The sequence below is a fragment of the Gymnoscopelus braueri genome (genome assembly GCF_963280865.1).
Source record: "Gymnoscopelus braueri genome assembly, chromosome: 22".
NCBI classification, from domain to species: domain Eukaryota; kingdom Metazoa; phylum Chordata; class Actinopteri; order Myctophiformes; family Myctophidae; genus Gymnoscopelus; species Gymnoscopelus braueri.
In genome coordinates, this window is record NC_137624.1 from 38,432,243 (window position 1) to 38,451,338 (window position 19,096).

At 41.8% G+C, this 19,096-nt stretch overlaps 1 protein-coding gene across 1 annotated transcript; it reads left to right on the forward strand.

Annotated features, from left to right (window-relative positions):
• Positions 1-3,280: 3,280 nt before the first annotated feature.
• LOC308078241 (uncharacterized protein) lies at positions 3,281-9,919 on the forward strand (the record flags this gene model as incomplete). The annotated part of the gene is made up of 6 exons (XM_080419361.1): positions 3,281-3,518; positions 4,234-4,338; positions 4,622-4,693; positions 6,713-6,853; positions 7,189-7,286; positions 7,388-9,919. The coding sequence occupies 4 exons, from the start codon at positions 3,281-3,283 to the stop codon at positions 6,835-6,837; spliced, it is 540 nt and encodes a 179-aa protein (XP_080275487.1). The 3' UTR covers positions 6,838-6,853; positions 7,189-7,286; positions 7,388-9,919.
• Positions 9,920-19,096: the final 9,177 nt, after the last annotated feature.

Here is a 19,096-nt window from a genome sequence, read left to right on the forward strand (position 1 = left end):
TATTTTAACTCCTATCTAACGTTTCCTACCTTCTGTGTACATAGGTGTAAATACAATCTCGCTCTGTGTCTGTGTCTCCTATATGCATACATGTTATGTATTTTATACATGTTATGTATTTTATACATGTTATGTGTTTTTGTTCTTTGATTTGATGTAACTGCTTTGCTTTTACCTGTGCAGCACTTTGGTCAACTACGGTTGTGTGAAAATGTGCTCTATAAATAAAGTTTGATTGATTGATTGATTGATTGATTGATAAGCTAGTAACTCCCATCATGATTACTGACATCTACTATGCAGATGACATAGCCTGAGTCTCAGAGACCAACACAGAGACAGCAGAGAATGTAAGGGAACTACTACTGGCACTAGAAATGGAGTGCAGGAAGATCTGCCTCAAGCTCTATGCCAAGAAAAAACCAAAGCCTATTTAACACAGAGGACATAATTGCCACTGCCAACGGGACAGTGCTTGAGGCAGTCGAGGACTTCAAAGGAATTTTACTTTTACTTAAGTATTTTTAAAAGCATGTACTTTTGAATACTTAAGTATATTTAAAAGCAATAACTTTTTTACTCTTACTTGAGTAACATTTTGACTGAGCTACTTTTACTTGTAGTGGAGTACATTTGACCAGGAGTATCTGTACTCTTACTCAAGTACTGGGGTTGAGTACTTTGTCCACCTCTGTGCACGGGACCCCCTGGAACCCCCTCAGGGACCCCAAGGGTCCCACTGCAGGGTCCCACTGCTCTTATCTAAATTGAAAGACACAAATGCCTGTCGTGTTCTGTAACAGGTGTGCTGCAGCCTTGCATGTTAACATTAAGCACATTTAAGTGCTTTAAGCCACCAGAAAGATCATGAAGCCAGCCTGGGTCATCCAAGTCTGCCACTGGTTTCCCTTCCTCATTCATAAATACTCAAATTTCCGCTCTTGATTGATATAAATAAATAACACAATAACAGCGTGGCTCTGCAACTGGGATTTAATTTGGCCAGTGTAATATGTGTGTCATCTATGACATCTATCTATGATGTACACAACTTCATATCAGGGAAACTTCTTTGGCCTACTGGCAGCGTGCACAAGTTACCTGGCGCTGATCGGTCCAGCGGTTCGTGAGATTAGCCCCGGTCTGACCAAGCAAGCACGCGAGCGTGCGCGCGCACACACACACACACACACACACACACACACACACACACACACACACACACACACACACACACACACACACACACACACACACACACACACACACACACACACACACACACACACACACACACACACACACACACATGATTCTGACCACTATGAAGCTGGAGAAAAATGTTGTTCACTGTTTCTGATGATGTAACTGAGGCCATAGTAGTCTTCAGTGTGCTGTATTGTTCTACCCAGTAGGGTTTGTTCAGGAGGAGGAACGCTTGTAATGTGTTACCTTAACATCCTTAAATCACTGTGACCACAAGGCAGGTGTGCAGACAGACAGCGCGGCCTTGAGGCTCATGAGCTGCACTCAATCGAGCCGCTAGGCGATCGAGTGCCCGGGGCGAGCGGGCCGATGGCCGGGCGCGTCAACGAGTGTGATGCCGCCTGAGTTGACAAGTCGTGATGGATGGAATAGTTTTATCATGTGAACCAAAACCAGTGCTCCCTGCCCCCACTCAGCCCCCCCCCCGCGTTCGTGCATTAGACTGATATCAATGCTGTTCTCTCTCACATCTACACTGTATACATGTATGCATTGTGTCCTGTATGTCTGCATGCCTGTGTGTCCATGCATTGTGTGTGTGTGTGTGTGTGTGTGTGTGTGTGTGTGTGTGTGTGTGTGTGTGTGTGTGTGTGTGTGTGGGTGTATAGGTATGTACTGAATGTATGTGTGTACATGTGTGTGTGTGTGTGTGTGTGTGTGTGTGTGTGTGTGTGTGTGTGTGCGCATGCGTGTGTGCGTGTGTGTGTGTGCTTACACAGTATGTTTGACAGACATGCCACGTTTTAAAACCTCTCTGTCCTTCTTTTTCTTATGTGTGTGTATGTGTGTTCCAGCATGTTTGTGTGTGTGCTGTCATGTGTGTACACTATATGTTTGACAGACTATATACCATTTTGTGTGTGTGCGTGCGTGCGTGCGTGTGTCGGGGGAGTCGAGGGACTGATGGCAGTGTAAAGGTCAGTGTTGAAATGCCAGCGGTCATTACAGCGAGGGTTGCCATGTCTGCTTATTATAAGCGACTTTGGGCTTGTTTTTCTGTAAAGTTGCTTGTCAATATTGGTAGTTGCTGGTTGCAGTTTTTTTGGGCTTGTTTCTAAAGTGTAGTTGCTTATTTGGACTTGCTTCCTAATGTTGTTTAAACCAGTGGTTTTCAAACATTTTCATGTCAAGGAAAACGCCCAAAATGAATGTCTTTGTCCACGGACCCCCATCTGAAAATAGGGGACCCCCATACAAGATCTTTGTTAAATTATTAAAAAAATATTCCACATATTTAGTTTGAAAATATCAGATCTACAAGCTCACAACGCAGATCGGCTATTTTAAAATAGCTGATTTATGTGGCCAAGCTGCTTCTTTTGGGCATGTTTTCAAAGACCTGGTTGCTTATTTCTCTCGCAAAATCTGGCAACACTGATTACAGCCACTGTAGAAGAGACTGCAGCTCCCAGGGACACAGAGTGAGGGCTCCCATTATAAGCAGTGGTTCTCAAAGTGGGGTCCGGGGAACCCCAGGGGTCCTTGACGGGGTTCCCCAGCCAAATTAGTTAATATAGCATCAAAATCAGTTGAACCACTTTAAACCTATGTATATCTAAAAGCGCTTCAGAGCTTGTGGATCAGCAATTTACAAAATATGAATTTTTTTGAGACATTTTAACAACACAACATTATCTGTCTCTTTATCTGTTTATGTAGTTACATGCATTTACAAACAAGACTAAGATTTATATAATAATTGGCCATTGGCCAAACAAGTTATTTTGAAACATATAGACTACTACCAAAGTCAACAAAAAATAAATGCATTCAGTTTTGTTTCAAAATAGCGGTGACACTTTGTTGTTAAAAATGATAAGTAGAAGTATGATGTTTAACACGGCAGTATGTGGTCAACGCCTTTCCTACCCACACACAGGAAACATACTCACACTTCCTGTCTTCAGTACTCTGCCAGCAGTAAGAGCAGCATTTTGTATTGGGTGATTTACATATTTCACTTCCCTATAACCATGTAGAGACATGTAGCTATTATTCTTCTTATCAATGTAAGATGGCTTCTGATATTTATGCCATGCCAGACATGACCAAGAAGGTGAGAAAGAGAGATGGAGACAGACGACACAGAGATGGAGACAGTGGTCAGAGAGATGATAGGGAGGACAGTGAGGACAGTGGACAGTTAGAGGAGAGGGGAGAGAGGGAGGAGAGAGAGGTGGACATCTACGAGAGCGTGGACCTTCGACCTCAGCAGGTCACCACGGTGAACCCAGCAGGAAGACATACTCAGGGTACGTTTAAAAATGTTACAAATCATGGTAAAGCTGCTTTCTTGGTTTCAATGTGAAAATAATTGTTATCTTATATTTAAAAAATGGCACAAAACGCAGTGGCGTACACAGACCTTATTACACATGGGTTTTCGGATCAAAAGGGCCCTGGCACGCATGCACGCGCGCACGCAAGATTTGCACGCTTGCACGCAAAATGTTCGGGTTTTAGCGGTTATTTTGGGGGGTTTTGTTACTTTAAATCAGTTAATTCGGTCCACAGAGCTGGATAGGGCCCCTAATATATTGGAAATGACTAAAAGTAGGTGAATATGTGTGTATATAATATGGGTGGCTATTTTTATATATTAAAAACAAAATGAATTAACAAAAAAATCCTCGCCAGCAGGGGGGCCCCCTTGCGGTGAAATCACGCGTATGAGTTTACATAACCCAGCAACCCTATGTAAATTACGCCATTGACAAAACGTAACAAGCAAACATGGATTGGATTATCCGAGCTTCGTGAGACATAGTGTTTTGATCGTCACTGCTAGAATGTCAGGCCGCAAAGCGGTCAGAAATATATATTAGTACATGACATCTCATATCTTTGGTCATTCCTGCAGCAGCTTTTAAAAAAAGGATTTCATGTAGATTCCTTTACAGCATCTTGCCCAGTTCAGTATCATTCCTTTGATATTCCTTTCTCACTGGCTGTGTTTTCCTGTTTCAGGACAGCAGAGTTCAGCGGTCAGAAGGTGTTTCATAGTGGTGTCAGTGTGTCTGGGGGTGTTGAGTCTCATGCTTCTGACTGTCCTCATTGTCATCACCCTGCAATGTGAGTATTACATTTAATATCACTACTGTACAAGATCACTACTGTACCACATCACTATACTGTACCACCACATCACATCTGTAGAGTTTAACGTTTGATAGTGTGTGTGTTCACTAGTGTAATTATACGTGTTGAGATCTATTCACATACACACACTACAGAGAATTCATTAAATTTGAATTCATTTTTGTTGTGAGTTTTTTACTCAAAAGCTTCTTTTGAGCTCATCATGAATGAAATAAACTACAGTGTTTGTTATTTTTGTCATTTGCAAATCATTCAGCCAACAACCAGTTAAAATCACTGACTGAAGAGAATGACAAGTTGCAAAGTCAAGTGAAGCAGCTCATTGCAGGTGAAAGATGTTACTTAATTGATTAAATATTACTGTAAATGACTCATTATTGCCATTCTTATTACCAGGGATATCCTGATAATAGAATTATGTAATGTGCTTTATTTTAGTCTTTACGTAAAATTACAGTGTTGTTAAATATCCTGATAAACATGGACAATCCTACTATCAGAACACTCAATGACTCAACTGTCAAAGTCTCTGAGTTCTTTATGGACAAAATTAAACACAAACACTCCTCGGAGCACAGATCCCCGCCATGCCAGGTTGCCTACCCACGACCCGCACAATTTGGAAGGCAGTCATAGCCAGTTGCAATAGAATTGGCAGAATCTGACTGATAAATCTTCATCGCATGACTCCAGAGATAATAATATGCAATATTGTGTCACGGTTTGCAGAATGACTGAACCCAAATGCAGAAGCCACAAGCAGAATAGTTTCAATTCACAAATTTATTAAAGCAGTAGTTAAAGCTTACAGCCAAACGTAGTAGAACAAGCAGTAACAGGAAGTGCAAACCTTTCAGAAGCACAAATTAACGAACACGAAAGTCCAAGGCAGATCACAGGAACGACAAAGTATGTACTGACAATGGCCGGGTTTCCCAAAGAGATGCTGCGTAGGGATCCTTAGGAAGGGTCTTACGTGCGGTTTCCCAAACACCGCACGTAATTAGCCTCTCTCCACACAGGCTACGCAGTACCTTAGCAGGCACGTAAGAGACAGGTTTTCCTAAAGCGATTTCAGGTCGTGCGTAGCCTACGCAGCTTGCGTAAGAGCCTCCTACGCAGCTGGGACCCGGCCAAACCTACGCACTACCTTCATTAGTAGCAGCTGGTTGTGCGTTATGTGCTATCTAAACTGGCTTCGGGAAACACCACCGTTGCAAGGTTCTCAAGAGCACGCCGTTACGTGTCTGCCTAACTAGCTTCGGGAAACCGCACATAAGGCCTCCTGAACGAAGTCCCGAAAGGCTTCGTATACTACGTAGTGCTGTCCTACGCAGCATTTTGTTACGAGCGCTCGTAAAACCCTTCGTAGCGATATAGATCATAAAAAGACCACACACACACACACACACACACACACACACACACACGGAGAGCGCAACAGCTGTCACTTTGTGAGGGGAGTGGGGACTTTCATCTAAACGTTTAACTATAAAACTTAAAAATTAAGAAACATGTTTGGCTCAGCATCATCTATCTACCTTTAGTTAACTTGGGTGTGTGTGGTACTTTTATTGATCTATTTCACTGTATATATTCGCTACAAACTGCTGCGTAGAACAGCACTACGTAGGCTACGTAGGCTTCGTCCAGGAGGTCTTACGTGCGTGCTGTTCCCCGAAGCTAGTTAGGCAGACATGTAACGCCGTGCTCTTGCGACGGTGGTTTTATCCCGAAGCCAGTTTAGATAGCATGTAACGCACAACCAGCTGCTACTAATGAAGGTAGTGTGTAGCGGGGTTGCTAATGCGCAGCTGCGTGGAGGCTCTTACGCAGCTGCGTAAGCTACGCACAACCTAAAATCGCCTTGGGAAACCTGTGTGTGCAATGAGTCCAGTTTTATAGGGAGCAGCAGCAGGTTGATTGGAGAAGTGTTCACAAGTTTGTAATGGGCATGGCACTGCAGACCGTGACGGCATCTGTAAGAGTAAAAGTGCGTCTTGGAGAAAATGGCCTATATGAGGAGTTGCGTCATGTTCCAAGGAATCCAGCAGGAAGAAATAGATCTATAAGCCCACGCTGTGAGCTTATTGATCTGATCTTTTTAGCGAGTGACACTAATCACAGGTTAAAGTTTTAATCACAGGTTATGGAATTAATCACAGATTTGTTAAGCAATGCTTAAAATTAAGAGGTGCAATTAAAACAAATCCTAGATCAACAAACCCTTGATTAGCCCTAAACTATGATTTATTTAATCATTGTTAGTAGAACCGGGCCTAAATGTAATAGAATTGTTTATCAATGCATTGAAAATCCATCAGTAAAATACCTGTTAAACATTAAGGAAAGCTCTGTCCATGTGGATGGAAGAAGTTTGGAGACAGATGTTACTACAGATCTACCAAATTTTTTAAAACTTGGGAGGAAAGCAGAGAAGACTGTAAGGAGAGAAAAGCAGATCGTCATTAACAGTAAAGGTGAACAGGTTAGTGTGTGTGTGTGTGTGTGTGTGTGTGTGTGTGTGTGTGTGTGTGTGTGTGTGTGTGTGTGTGTGTGTGTGTGTGTGTGTGTGTGTGTGTGTGTGTGTGTGTGTGTGTGTGTGTGTGTGTGTGTGTGTGTGTGTGTGTGTGTGTGTGTGTGTGTGTGTGTGTGTGTGTGTGTGTGTGTGTGTGTGTGCGTGCGTGCGTGCGTGCGTGCGTGCGTGCGTGCGTGCGTGCGTGCGTGCGTGCGTGCGCGCGCGCGCGTGTGTGTGCGAGTGAGTGAGTGAGTTCATTATATTATGGAGAGTTAATTGTGGTTCAATCATGGACACATTGTTAGGAATTCATCAGAAGACTGGGTGGAGGGTATGAAGACTCTTGGATTGGACTGAAAAAGACACATGATGGAACATGGACGGGGGTGGATGGAACAACACAGTGAGATATTAATGAGTTATTCTATAGTAATTCTATCAAAGTTTCTGTATGAGTGACTGAGTGGATGTGAGTAACAATACATGATGTTGTTAACTGTGCAGGTACTGGGACAGTGGAAGACCTGATGACTACAGAGGTGGTAACTGTGCAGCATACAAGCACAGTGAAGGACAATGGACCAATGAAGATTGCACAACTAGAAAAAAGTGGATCTGTGAGTTGATGGTGTGGTAGATGTTTCTACCAACTATCTGTTAATGATGCTGCAGCTTAATATTCTGCCTTTCAAAGATAAACAGTAATTAGTTGTTAACTCATTCACTGCCAGACTTATTTATGTCTGGGTTTGCCCACTGCCAGCGATTTTCTTATTTTTTACCTTTTCAACTGGTCACAGAAAATGTATATCCATTATGATCGATCGTCCGACAGTGTGCTTCTCCCAAAAAACAATCCAACCGCGACCGCCCCTTGCCTTGAAACAGCATGTTGAAAATAGCATGTCTCGTGAAATGCAGGGCAAAAAAAAGCAACTCAAAATACAGCTGTTTTCAGGAAAACGCTAAACAGGAAGTGGACGGAGGCGGAAATCTTCTGATGACGTGATCTCCGGATCCGTGTGAGTAGAGAATGAAAATGGTCACTCGGGTGATAGAGAGCAGCGCCCCGCATCCCCCCACACCAAAAAAACTAAAAGTCGTCATATATCGTCCTTGACGGTGTGGGCGTTTGGACGATGTCTCGTCATAAGTTGTCCTTGGCAGTGAATACGTTAAAGGAGCACTTCACTCATTTTCAACCTTATCTTGATATAATTGGTCCTCACTAATGCTCATTATAATATGACAATTTCTGTCTACTCACTCTGTGTCTCAGAGGAGGGCTGTGGACAGTTCATAAACCTGCCTACCAGTGACATCATCGATGGGGAATCCCAGCTAATAGAGACACACAGGGACTACAAAATTCACGCCCACAATTGAGACAGCAGTCCCACTCGAGGTCTGTTAGAACGATGTACTGCAGCTGTCAATGCAATCCCTATGAGAGGCATCGTAAAATACCATAATTTCACTGGTTGACTACTGAGGCTGTAGCGATTTTTTTTTTGTGTTCTAATAAAGTGTCCCATTTGTTTGATTTGTCCTTTTAATGTGACATACCTGCCATCTCAATATACAACCCACAATATACTATAATATACTCCATCAGTGTGTCAAAAGTTGTAGCATCTGAAATCTAAAGTTTAAGTGGTCGCATCGTATTTACGTCACGGACGCATCCCTTGAGGTTTTCAATACCCAGATATGTTTGTGTCTCTCGTGTATCATTTTAATAGGCTATTTATTTAACAGCATCTAGACTTTTTGTATATTAATACTAACCTGGAGAATTCACTAAGTAGTTGAAAATGTCGGTCAAATGTCACTCCTCCATTTAGTTGGGTTATTTCCCCAACTTACATTCAGGAAAGTGAATACCACAACGGTAAACCCACACGTTAAAATTTTTCATGTACCGTCGGATCTCCGCGGTAGGTAGAAAATTAATATAAGCCTATGAGATGTTCAAAATATAGACATGAACAAAGTCAGTTGGGATTGGGATGAGAATTACCCTCTTCAAAGTTGACGCTTGGTGCTTGTAAAGACAGTGATGTCACTGAAATGGGACTTCTTGTCTATCTGCCGTCTCCCGTCTGCTGTTACAATTATGGGTAACCCATTCAAGTGGCAAATTAAATATAAAACACATCAACTATTGAGAAAACAAGAAGATATGTTGATAAAGACTCTATACATTTGGAAACGTATTTTTATTCAACTCTATATCGTCTCCAGTTCATGTAGGATAATTATAAAAGTAGGCTAACTCTCACATCCTCTCACAGGGATTGCATTGACAGCTGCAGTACATCGTTCTAACGGACCTCGAGTGGGGGCGCTGTCTTGAGACACTGTGATGTAAGCTAATAGACCCCTTAACAGACGACGTCGTCGTCTCACTGATAAGAACCAGTATGCGCACGCAGGCCGGCACCAAATGAAACCCATTCTGTCATGTCTCGCTAAGACGCGCCTCACTAGCCAACACACAAGAGGATGTTGAATGAACTGAAACCAGCGCACCCCAAAACAATATGTTGGGAATCGAGTGCATGAAACAATCACCTGTGAGTCCAGTCTCAATGTTGGTAAACAATTTGGCATTATCACACTGATTAGGGTAGCATGCAGGAGGCTGAAATCAAGTTGAGTAGTAAGCATGACAGATTGATTGATGCTGGGATATCATGTAGCCATAACAACCACCAATGTATGTGAATCGATAAATGAAAACAGAAATACATTTAAAAAACTGTTCTATTTTAATAGTTTTGGTGAAAAACTGTGCATTTTCTAAACGACACGGTCACCACAACATTTCACTGATATTCCATAAAACTGTGGGAGGGAAAGTTTATTAAGTTGACTTCACAATAGTCTTATTATAGTCAATTAACAAGTCTTTTGACCTGATATAGAAAAGTACTGCAGGTACCCAATAATGCTCTGTACATATTTAAATGATGTAGAATCTGAATATAACATCTCAAAGTTGGACCCAACGTCTTGTCACTTTCCTGGTTCTCAATATGCATATTTTGTTTTGTGTTCATTTTGTTTATTATGCTTATGTGCTATTATCATACAACATAAACATTTCAATAAATCATTCAAACAATTGGTTATGGTGGTATTCGTTTTTCACTATTATCCTGCTTTCTTTTCTTTCTTTTTTTTCTTTTTTTTTATTATGCATTGTGTTGAGACATTTAATAATGTTGCAGCTATTTGTTTTGGGGTTTTTTATGTGGATCCCAGGAAGACTAGCTGGTTACTATGGCACCAGCTAATGGGGATCCTTAATAAAATCAATCAATCAATCAATCAGTCAGTCAAATCCACTACAACAGCAGATCTTATTAAACATATTAAAACATATTAATTTTTTTAACAAATGAAGTGCTACATTTACAATAACACTATATAGTGTTTATAAATCATTATAATAAAGTGAACATTGTATATAGAATAGTAGAAAGATGATATAAAGTAAACATTGTATTTAGAACAATACAAACATGATATCAAAGCAGTATATAATAGTACAATAGAAGCAGGCAGTGTAATGGAGACAGGAAGTGGGTAGATGTTTCCTGTGTCTGAGTGAGACAGGAAGTGGGTAGATGTTTTCTGTGTCTGGCTAGTGAGAGACAGGAAGTGGGTAGATGTTTCCTGTGTCGCCTGAGAGAGACGCTACTGACGATACACACACACACACACACACACACACACACACACACACACACACACACACACACACACACACACACACACACACACACACACACACACACACACACACACACACACACACACACACACACACACACTCTAACAGAACACAGCACCATATACACTACATTTTGGGCAGCCATAGCTGAATGTGTGGAGAGGCTGCCTGGGAAGCAGAAGGTTCCAGGTTCACTTCCCAGCCCCAGCTACAGTGTGTGTCGAGGTGTCCATGAGCAAGACACTTAAGCCCTAACTGCTGCCCCCCCTCCCTGAGTGCTCAATATGACCACCTGAAGATCTCCACATTCATTCTTAGTGCACATCTACAGCAGTTCAGTAGAGATGGGTAGGACCAGACACATGCTGCCACGTGATTGGTTAAATGTGTGTGGGTATCGTTTCCTGTTTGACATGAAGTGGCCAGAAGACAGCAGCTCAGTGGCAGTGGTGGAAAAAAGTACTCAAATGTTTTACTCAAGTACAAGTATCAATACTGCAATGTAGAAGACGAAGTCTGGAATTCAAAATGTACCTGAGTAGAAGTATAAAAGTATTGGCATCAAAATGTACTTAAAAAAGTAAAAGTACTCATTATACAACATTTCCCATTTCAAGTTTCAAATGTATACAAATCTTTTAAAAATAGCAGATCTACAAGCTCACAATGTGTCGCATATATACTGTAGATAAAGCTGTCTGCTGATCTGTCTGTCTGTGTGACTCTGAGGGCTGGGCCATATGGACAAAAACTCTTATATCATTATTGGCATTGTAACAATGATTTAAAATTTCTGTAAAGGTTATTGAAAATAGCAAAAATAGCATTATTTGCAAGCTTGAGCGATATGATTAATTGTGTCATTTTGACCTTATACCTTGATTGCGACCTTGACCTTTTTGACCCAACAGTTTATTATTTTACAGATTGTTCCAGGTCTCAGGTAATGAAATGCAAAATAATGTAATGCGTCTCCTTCCAAAAATGACTACCCATAAATATACTTAACTACTGTACCCACTGAGTTATAGTAAAGATTATTTCATATTCTAATAAAAGACAATCATAAAACTTTTAATTAAATTTGATACACAACCATATTACATGGTGGCCATCAGAGCAAATCACCCACTTATAGTTTATGGCCCAAATCACCAGTTCTTTCAGTGTAAAAAAAACACTTAAGCGCTATACTGTTTCCCAAACAGTGGGTCGGGACCCAAGTTTGGGTCGCGGGCAAGTAAATATCCCCTTATTTTTGGTTTCCTATATTTAGATTTGAGTTGTTATTTTTTTCAAAAATAAATATTAATTTATAATTATAATAATTCCCCAAAATGCACACATTTTCATACATTAAATACAGAAATAAATGTCATGAATGCATATTTTTTTAAATTCCCAAGAAATTCTATGAATTAGAAAAAAATATATTTAAGAAGTAGTGAAAATAACAGATGGTCTTCCCTCCTGAACATGCATTGTTCCAACTCCATTAAGTGTCCACTGATTTATAGGCCCAGAACCTGGACCGTTAATTAGCTAATTATACAGGTCAATACATTGAACAGGGGGCAGTTTGCAAGGATCCGAATACATCCATCGTGTGGTTCTAGCACTTTTTCATGTCAAGGAACCCAAAATTATTATGGATTTGGCCGAAACCTTGTATTGTATTTAATCTTTTAACGTTTTTCTTTTTTTTTTCATAAATGATTGACCTGTTTTATACTTTGTCGTATGACTCTTTTGGACATAAGAGGTTTCCACTCCAACAGCGGCAATATACTTATTGTAATCAGATTTCTCTAACTGAAGAGCATAAAGATTTGACATATATAAAATGAGTTGTTAATATAACAGCTCTGCATGGCAGAATTCCTCTGATGCTGCCCTACATACAGTGGTGGAAAAAGTACTCAAATTTTTTTACTTAAGTAAAAGTATGAATACTGCAATGTAGAAATACTCTGTTACAAGTAAAAGTCCGGAATTCAAAATTGACTTGAGGAAAAGTACAAAAGTATTGGTATCAAAATGTACTTAAAGTACCAAAAGTAGAATGTACTGCATTAGGCTATGCATTTCACATGTTTTCAAATGTATACAATTCTTTTGAAAATAGCTTAGTAGATTTTGATTATAAAACATACATTAACCACTTCAGCCCTATATACATTTTGGACATTTGAAAATAGCAAATCTACAAGCTCACAATGCGTCGCCCTGAGACGGGGAGCCTGCTTGGCACTCAGCATCAAGGGTTGGATTGGGGTAAGTCCCTGCGACATACTAGCGTCATGTCCAGGGTGTACTTGAACATCAAGCTGCCTCACGCTAAGGAAACAGGAGATAGGCTCCTGCCCTATGGGCCTCAGAGCTCGGCAAGGCTTACTTACTTACAACATTTGAGTACTTTTTCAACCACTGCGTTCTACTATAGCTGCACCTGGTATAGACTACATCTGACACAGCTTCTCCTGGAACATTACATACTGTACAGTACATACAGTATACTGTACTGTAAGCTCAGTCCATTTGCTGCAAAGCTTTGGTAACTTTTTTGTGTCAGTAGGTGAGGTTATCCACATCATGTTATTGTGTGTGTGTGTGTGTGTGTGTGTGTGTGTGTGTGTGTGTGTGTGTGTGTGTGTGTGTGTGTGAGTGAGTGAGAAAGACGGAAGGATAAAAGTGCACAATCCCGTTATGATTGCTGCCCAGCAGCCCAACATAATCCTGAGTGTTAATGTAACTCTGAGTGTAAAAGTGGACCCATAAGGGGGTCCATTCATTTTTTTTTTTTTTTTTTAATCCCGCGATTTTTGTAACCCGGTGCCAATTTCCTAAGTGATCCTGGGCGCTACACCAGCCCTACACCAGCATTACACCAGTCCCCCACAGTAGGGAGGCCAGGGCCGAGCTCATGCTTCCTTCAGGCATGAGAGCCAACTGACCTTCTTGTCACCTGACAGGGGGGAGTTTCCCTGGTTGGACGTAGCGCGTGGAAGGAACACGTTATTCCAACCAGTTCCTTTCCCCTCCATCAGGCGCCCTGGCTGACCAGGGGGAGGCGGTATAGTGACCAGGATTACTACATGTTTTTTGTGAGGGTATTAACTACCCTAGGAGACACGGGGAGAACATGCAAACTCCACCCAGAGGAGGCCCTTTCGCCAACCCCACCTAGGGTATGGGCGCTGATGACGCGGAGGAGAAGACACGCCCACAGCGCCCACAGCGTCCCCGACGGGAATCGAACCCAGGACCTTCTAGCTGTGAGGCGACAGCGCTACCGACTGCGCCACCGTGCCATTCATTATACTGTGGGTTTCTCTGTGAATCACCTAGCAGCACCAACCAACACCTTTACATAAACACTGCTGCTACTGCAGTCTGGCTGTCCTACATATCTGGGTTACGAAACACACCGGATGTAAACATGACCTCTCTGTGTCCTCTCTCTCTCTCTCTCACTCACTCCCTCGCTCTCTCACTCTCTCTCTCTCTTAATTTATCCTCCATCATACGGCGGTGTGGACTCTCTCCCTCTACCTCACACCCTCTCAACTTCAGTGCACTTTAGATGTGACATATGTTACATTTGTAATGCTAAAGCATTAGATATTTCATATTATAATTGAAACATATACATAACCCCCACACACACACACACACACACACACACACACACACACACACACATACTGTAAAAAATACACACATAGACAATTAACAGAGCATAGAGCAATTATATTGGGCAAAAATGCAAATGATACACAGCAGTAAAAATAAAAGAAGTCTAAAAATCAAATAGTCCTCATCATACTAGACAGACTTAAGTATGAGGTGAGCTCAGCTACTGTGGCAGTGGCTCAGGAGATTCAAGATCGCTTTATTTGTCTTTCTTTTCTTCTGCAAGGAGCATCAGAAAAAAACCCAAAGCATCATATCCTACCGGATATGTGCACCTAAGCCCCTCCAAATGATCCAGAATGCCGCCGCACGCTTGGTCTTCAACCAGCCAATATGTTCACAATATGTCTCCCTCCTTCTCCGCTCCCTCCATTGGCTCCCAGTTACTGCCCGCACACAGTAAAAAAAAACAACTGATGTTGGCCTACAAAGCAACCAAAGGTATGGCACCCCCATATCTTCAAAGCCTGATCCAACCCTACAACCCCTCCCGCTCACTCAGATCAGCTAACACATGGGAAGCTGTCAGAACCTTCCCTAAAACATCCGGGACAACGCTCCACACGTCCCAGACTCTTCTCCCTTCTGGCTCCCAAACTGTGGAACAAACTCCCCAGAACTGCAGACTTACTCCAATCTTCTGCCGTATTTTTTAATATTATACTGTTTAGACTGTTGATCGGTTTACCTATGATCCTAGATTACTATTTCTATGCATTTGATGTATTCCCTCGTGTTTACTTTGCTTACTGTAAGTGGCTCTGGATTAAGAACATCTGCTAAATGCCTACATTGAAATTGTGAATGTGAGAATTTAATGCACTTTGGACATATAGGCGGCGGCGCCATATAGAATTAGTAAGTGCACTATTTACTATGCAGAGCAGCAGGCACATCCTCCCAGGAGATGGGGCAATCCTTCTTCACTGGTGACACTGTATTTATTATGGTGAGGGAGTGTCATTATTTTTATTTTGTGTGCATGAGTTGTCATATCCTGTCCTCTCTGTGTCAGCCTGTTCCTAATGCCAGGCTATCACCAAATGTACCTACTTTATCATGGAGCTTCAGTGCCAGAGTGCAAGACTGTGTGTGAGTTGAGTGTCAGGAGCAGTTGAGTAAGGGGATTGTGTTCTTGGCAGTCGGCTCTGCAGGGCTTTTTTTAATGGCTGTATACTGGGTGTCTGTTACTGAGTAGGTGATTCTAAAATTGCTTTGCCCTCTTTTGAATTTTAATAATTCATGGCTATTGGCCTAATTCTATCCTACATGCATTGTTTGCAGCCTTCCTCTGAACTTGTGGGGGTCCTTTAGGGGGTTCCAAAGGGGTCCCCAGCTAAATGATTGATAGTTAGGAGGAACCAATTGGACCATTTCGGGTCTGTAACTCCCAAGAGTGTACAAATGGAACCACTTGTACTCTCTACATTATAGGGTCCCACAGATCTAAATCAAATGGGGGTCCTCAACATTTAAACGTTTGAGAATCCCTGGTCTAGGTCAGCGGTTCTCAACCTGTGGGTCGGGACCCCCAGGGGGGCTCACCAAATGATTTTGGGGGGATCCCCAGATGACAGTGAAGTGACAATTTAAGGACTAAGGACCTTTAGAATAACTCAAAAAAGATAAGAAAAAGACCATCACTGCATCAAAAGTAATCAACAAACTATACTATAAAAACTGGTAAAACATTGTCCAAATTGTCAAATAATATAAGAAAGAGGCAAAACATTTGAAAAAAGTCGATCTACAAGCTGACAATGCCTCACATTGCAAGGAGTTGTGAGCTTGTAGATCAACCACTGCTCTATAGCACACAGACCCCACATGTCCCTGCCTCTGTCATCTTTTTGGTGTCATGATCTGTCTCCCCTGCACTTTTGAGATCTCTTATTTTGTAGAAATGTCTAGTATGTGTTTTCCTTTGTACACATGACCTGTCTCGTCTCTCCCCTCTGTGCCAATTGTTAATGGTCTTCACCTGTGTGCTGTTGGCTCACAGCTGCCTGTTCTACTTGCCCCTACACTCCACTTTTGCAACAAAAAACATATGCCAGTTTAACCCATTAAGTAGTGAATGCATGTTGTGTAATCTAAATCTACAAAGTAACTAAAGTTTTCAAACAATTATAGGGTAGTGGATTAGAAGTAGAATATTTGCCTCTGAGAAGTAATGGAGTACAGTATAAAGCAGGGACGTGCTGGGCCCCTAATTCAGCCTGGGATTCTCAGATAGAGAGGCCCGTAAGGTGCGGCCCGTAAGGTGCGGCCCGTAAGGTGCGGCCAGCGGTCGCGCGCCGAATTTCTTTTGCCTCCGGCCGCGCGTCGAGGTCGCAAATACTAACCGATGAGCAGTTTATTTTTATTTATAATAAGTGTCAGGAGCAGTTGAGTAAGGGGATTTTTATTTATAATAAAAATTAACAATTTTATTATTTATAATAAAAATATACAATGAAAAATGTACAATAATGATAAAATACTGGAGGTAATGTTGGCCGGTGCTACTCAAGGATTGGCCATTTCAGATGAGAGACAAGCCAGTGGGCCAATTACATGAGTTATATTTACTTTGTGGGCCGTTTTTTTAAACGGCCGGCCTGGTCGGCCTGGAATGGAGAGGCCTTTCTGGAATTGTCCCAAATTTCCCAGTAGCCGCAGCACGTCCCTGGTATAAAGCATAAACAAATGGACAAACTCAAAATAAAAGTACCTCTTTCTAAATTGTACTTGTTGAAATTGAAATGTTTGTGTTGGCTATTCAAAAATAGCAGATATACAAGCTCACAGCTCGTGCCACGCTGCGAGCTTGTACATACATTTTTTTACATTTTTGAAAAATCTTTGAGAACTAGGGGAGACCTAGCCTGGTAAACCCTCCCTCCGGAAATCTCATTTCCATTTGATTTCAGGAGTGAGTCTGGCCTGATCCGCCTGTCTGCAATATTGGCTGTGCTGGAGTTGGGCGGGAGTAATACCGTTGACTGACAACCCCTTCATCCAATGATAATTTTTCCCCTTCAGCCAATCAGCAGTTCACCAGTCTTAATGTGACGCGACGGGACTTTTGAGACAGCCATACCCAAAATGGGTTGCCTTTTTCGGGTACAATGGTGTCACTGCCCGCCCCTACCGGTTCTCTAATTATTTTTTTTAAATAGGCTTTGTCATGATTAATTGACCACATATATGAAGTTAAACAACTAAATTCTATCCAAACGATATCTTATAAGTAAATTCCGTGCCTCAAAGTAGAAGTTAGAGAGCTTTTTGAAGTAAAAAAATAGCGGAGAATTGGCCGCACAAGAAAAAGATGGCTGCCGTTCGTGTTTTGGGCTCACTCGAACTCGCCACCTGATTGGCCAACGTAAGCTGTCAATCACAGAACAATGAGCGACGACGCTGATAGGCCCGGCCGTTTGGCATACAGAGCCAATATTGCAGAAAGGCGGATCATGCCAGACTCACTCCTGAAATGAAATGGAATTGAGATTTCCGGAGGGAGGGTTTACCAGGCTAGGGGAGACCGGGGTCAAATGTAACACTATCTACATTTTCCTACTTGAAATAGTCATCTTATGTTATAAGAATTAAGAAACATATATATATGTGCCCTAATTAATAACACCATTCATAAGCTTCGACTAGTAAGGACACGACAAATAAATTATACTTTTAATGCAACAAGTCAAGAGTGTTACAATTGCCCCCGTGACAGAGGAAAATTGTAACAGTGGTTGGGGGCAATTGTAACACTGTAAAAACTGGTCATATTAACACACTATATCTCAAATAAAAGCACATCACTAAGTAATATTATTTGTTTTATAATTGAATATTGTTACTTAAGACTTAAGAAGTCTCATCCCTCTAGCTTGTTTCTGGTTAGAATTATTGAGTGTGTTACATTTGCCCCCTGTTACTTTTGGCCCCCGGTCTCCAACTTATTTAAGAAGGAATTTGTAGAATCGGCCTCAGGTCTTAATGGGATAAAGTACAGTACTTGGCTAAATGCAGTTACTAATACTACTAGTTACTTTCCAACAATGTCTGTGACAACAGACAGAGGTTTTCAGGACCTGACATCATCTGTCACTGATCTGTCTGGCTGCCTCTCTCTGTCTGCTGCTCATAGGGGGCGGGGCTTGTCTCCTCACACTGTCACAGTCAGAGTGTATAATATAACCATTTAAATATAGCAGCTCCTTGACACAGATACACTATTATAAATAGATGCCACTTAACAACTTTCTGTTATAGCTTGCTGCTGCCAATATATTCTCTCTCTCTGACAGTCTCTCTCGCTCTCTATCTCTCCCTCGCTCTCTCTCTCTCTCTCCCCCCTCCACCGCTTGATATAACATCCGCTACGTAAACTCCGTAAATCAAATGCGTTGAATGGATGTTCGGTGTTTTTTTTGCGCATTTTCAGGTCGTTCCTCCGACGTACCGTACCGTACGTCCTCCCCTCATGTAGTCATTTTGAATGGCAAAACGCTCGCCCCAAAACACAGTCGCCCCGGGGCAAATCCGGCAAGCTCGGAACGGTCGCCACCATGGTACTCCTAAAAGTAACCTCAGTAAAACTATGCCTAAACCAAAACCTTAGTCCTTAAACGTAACCTGATTGATTGATTGATTGATTGATTGAATACTTTAACAGCTTGCAAAGACAAGCACAGGGAAGTGTTCAATACACGGTAAACTAAGCCTAAACCTAACCTTATACCTAAACTTAACCTCAGTAAAACTATATGCCTATAAACCTGAACTTATTTCTA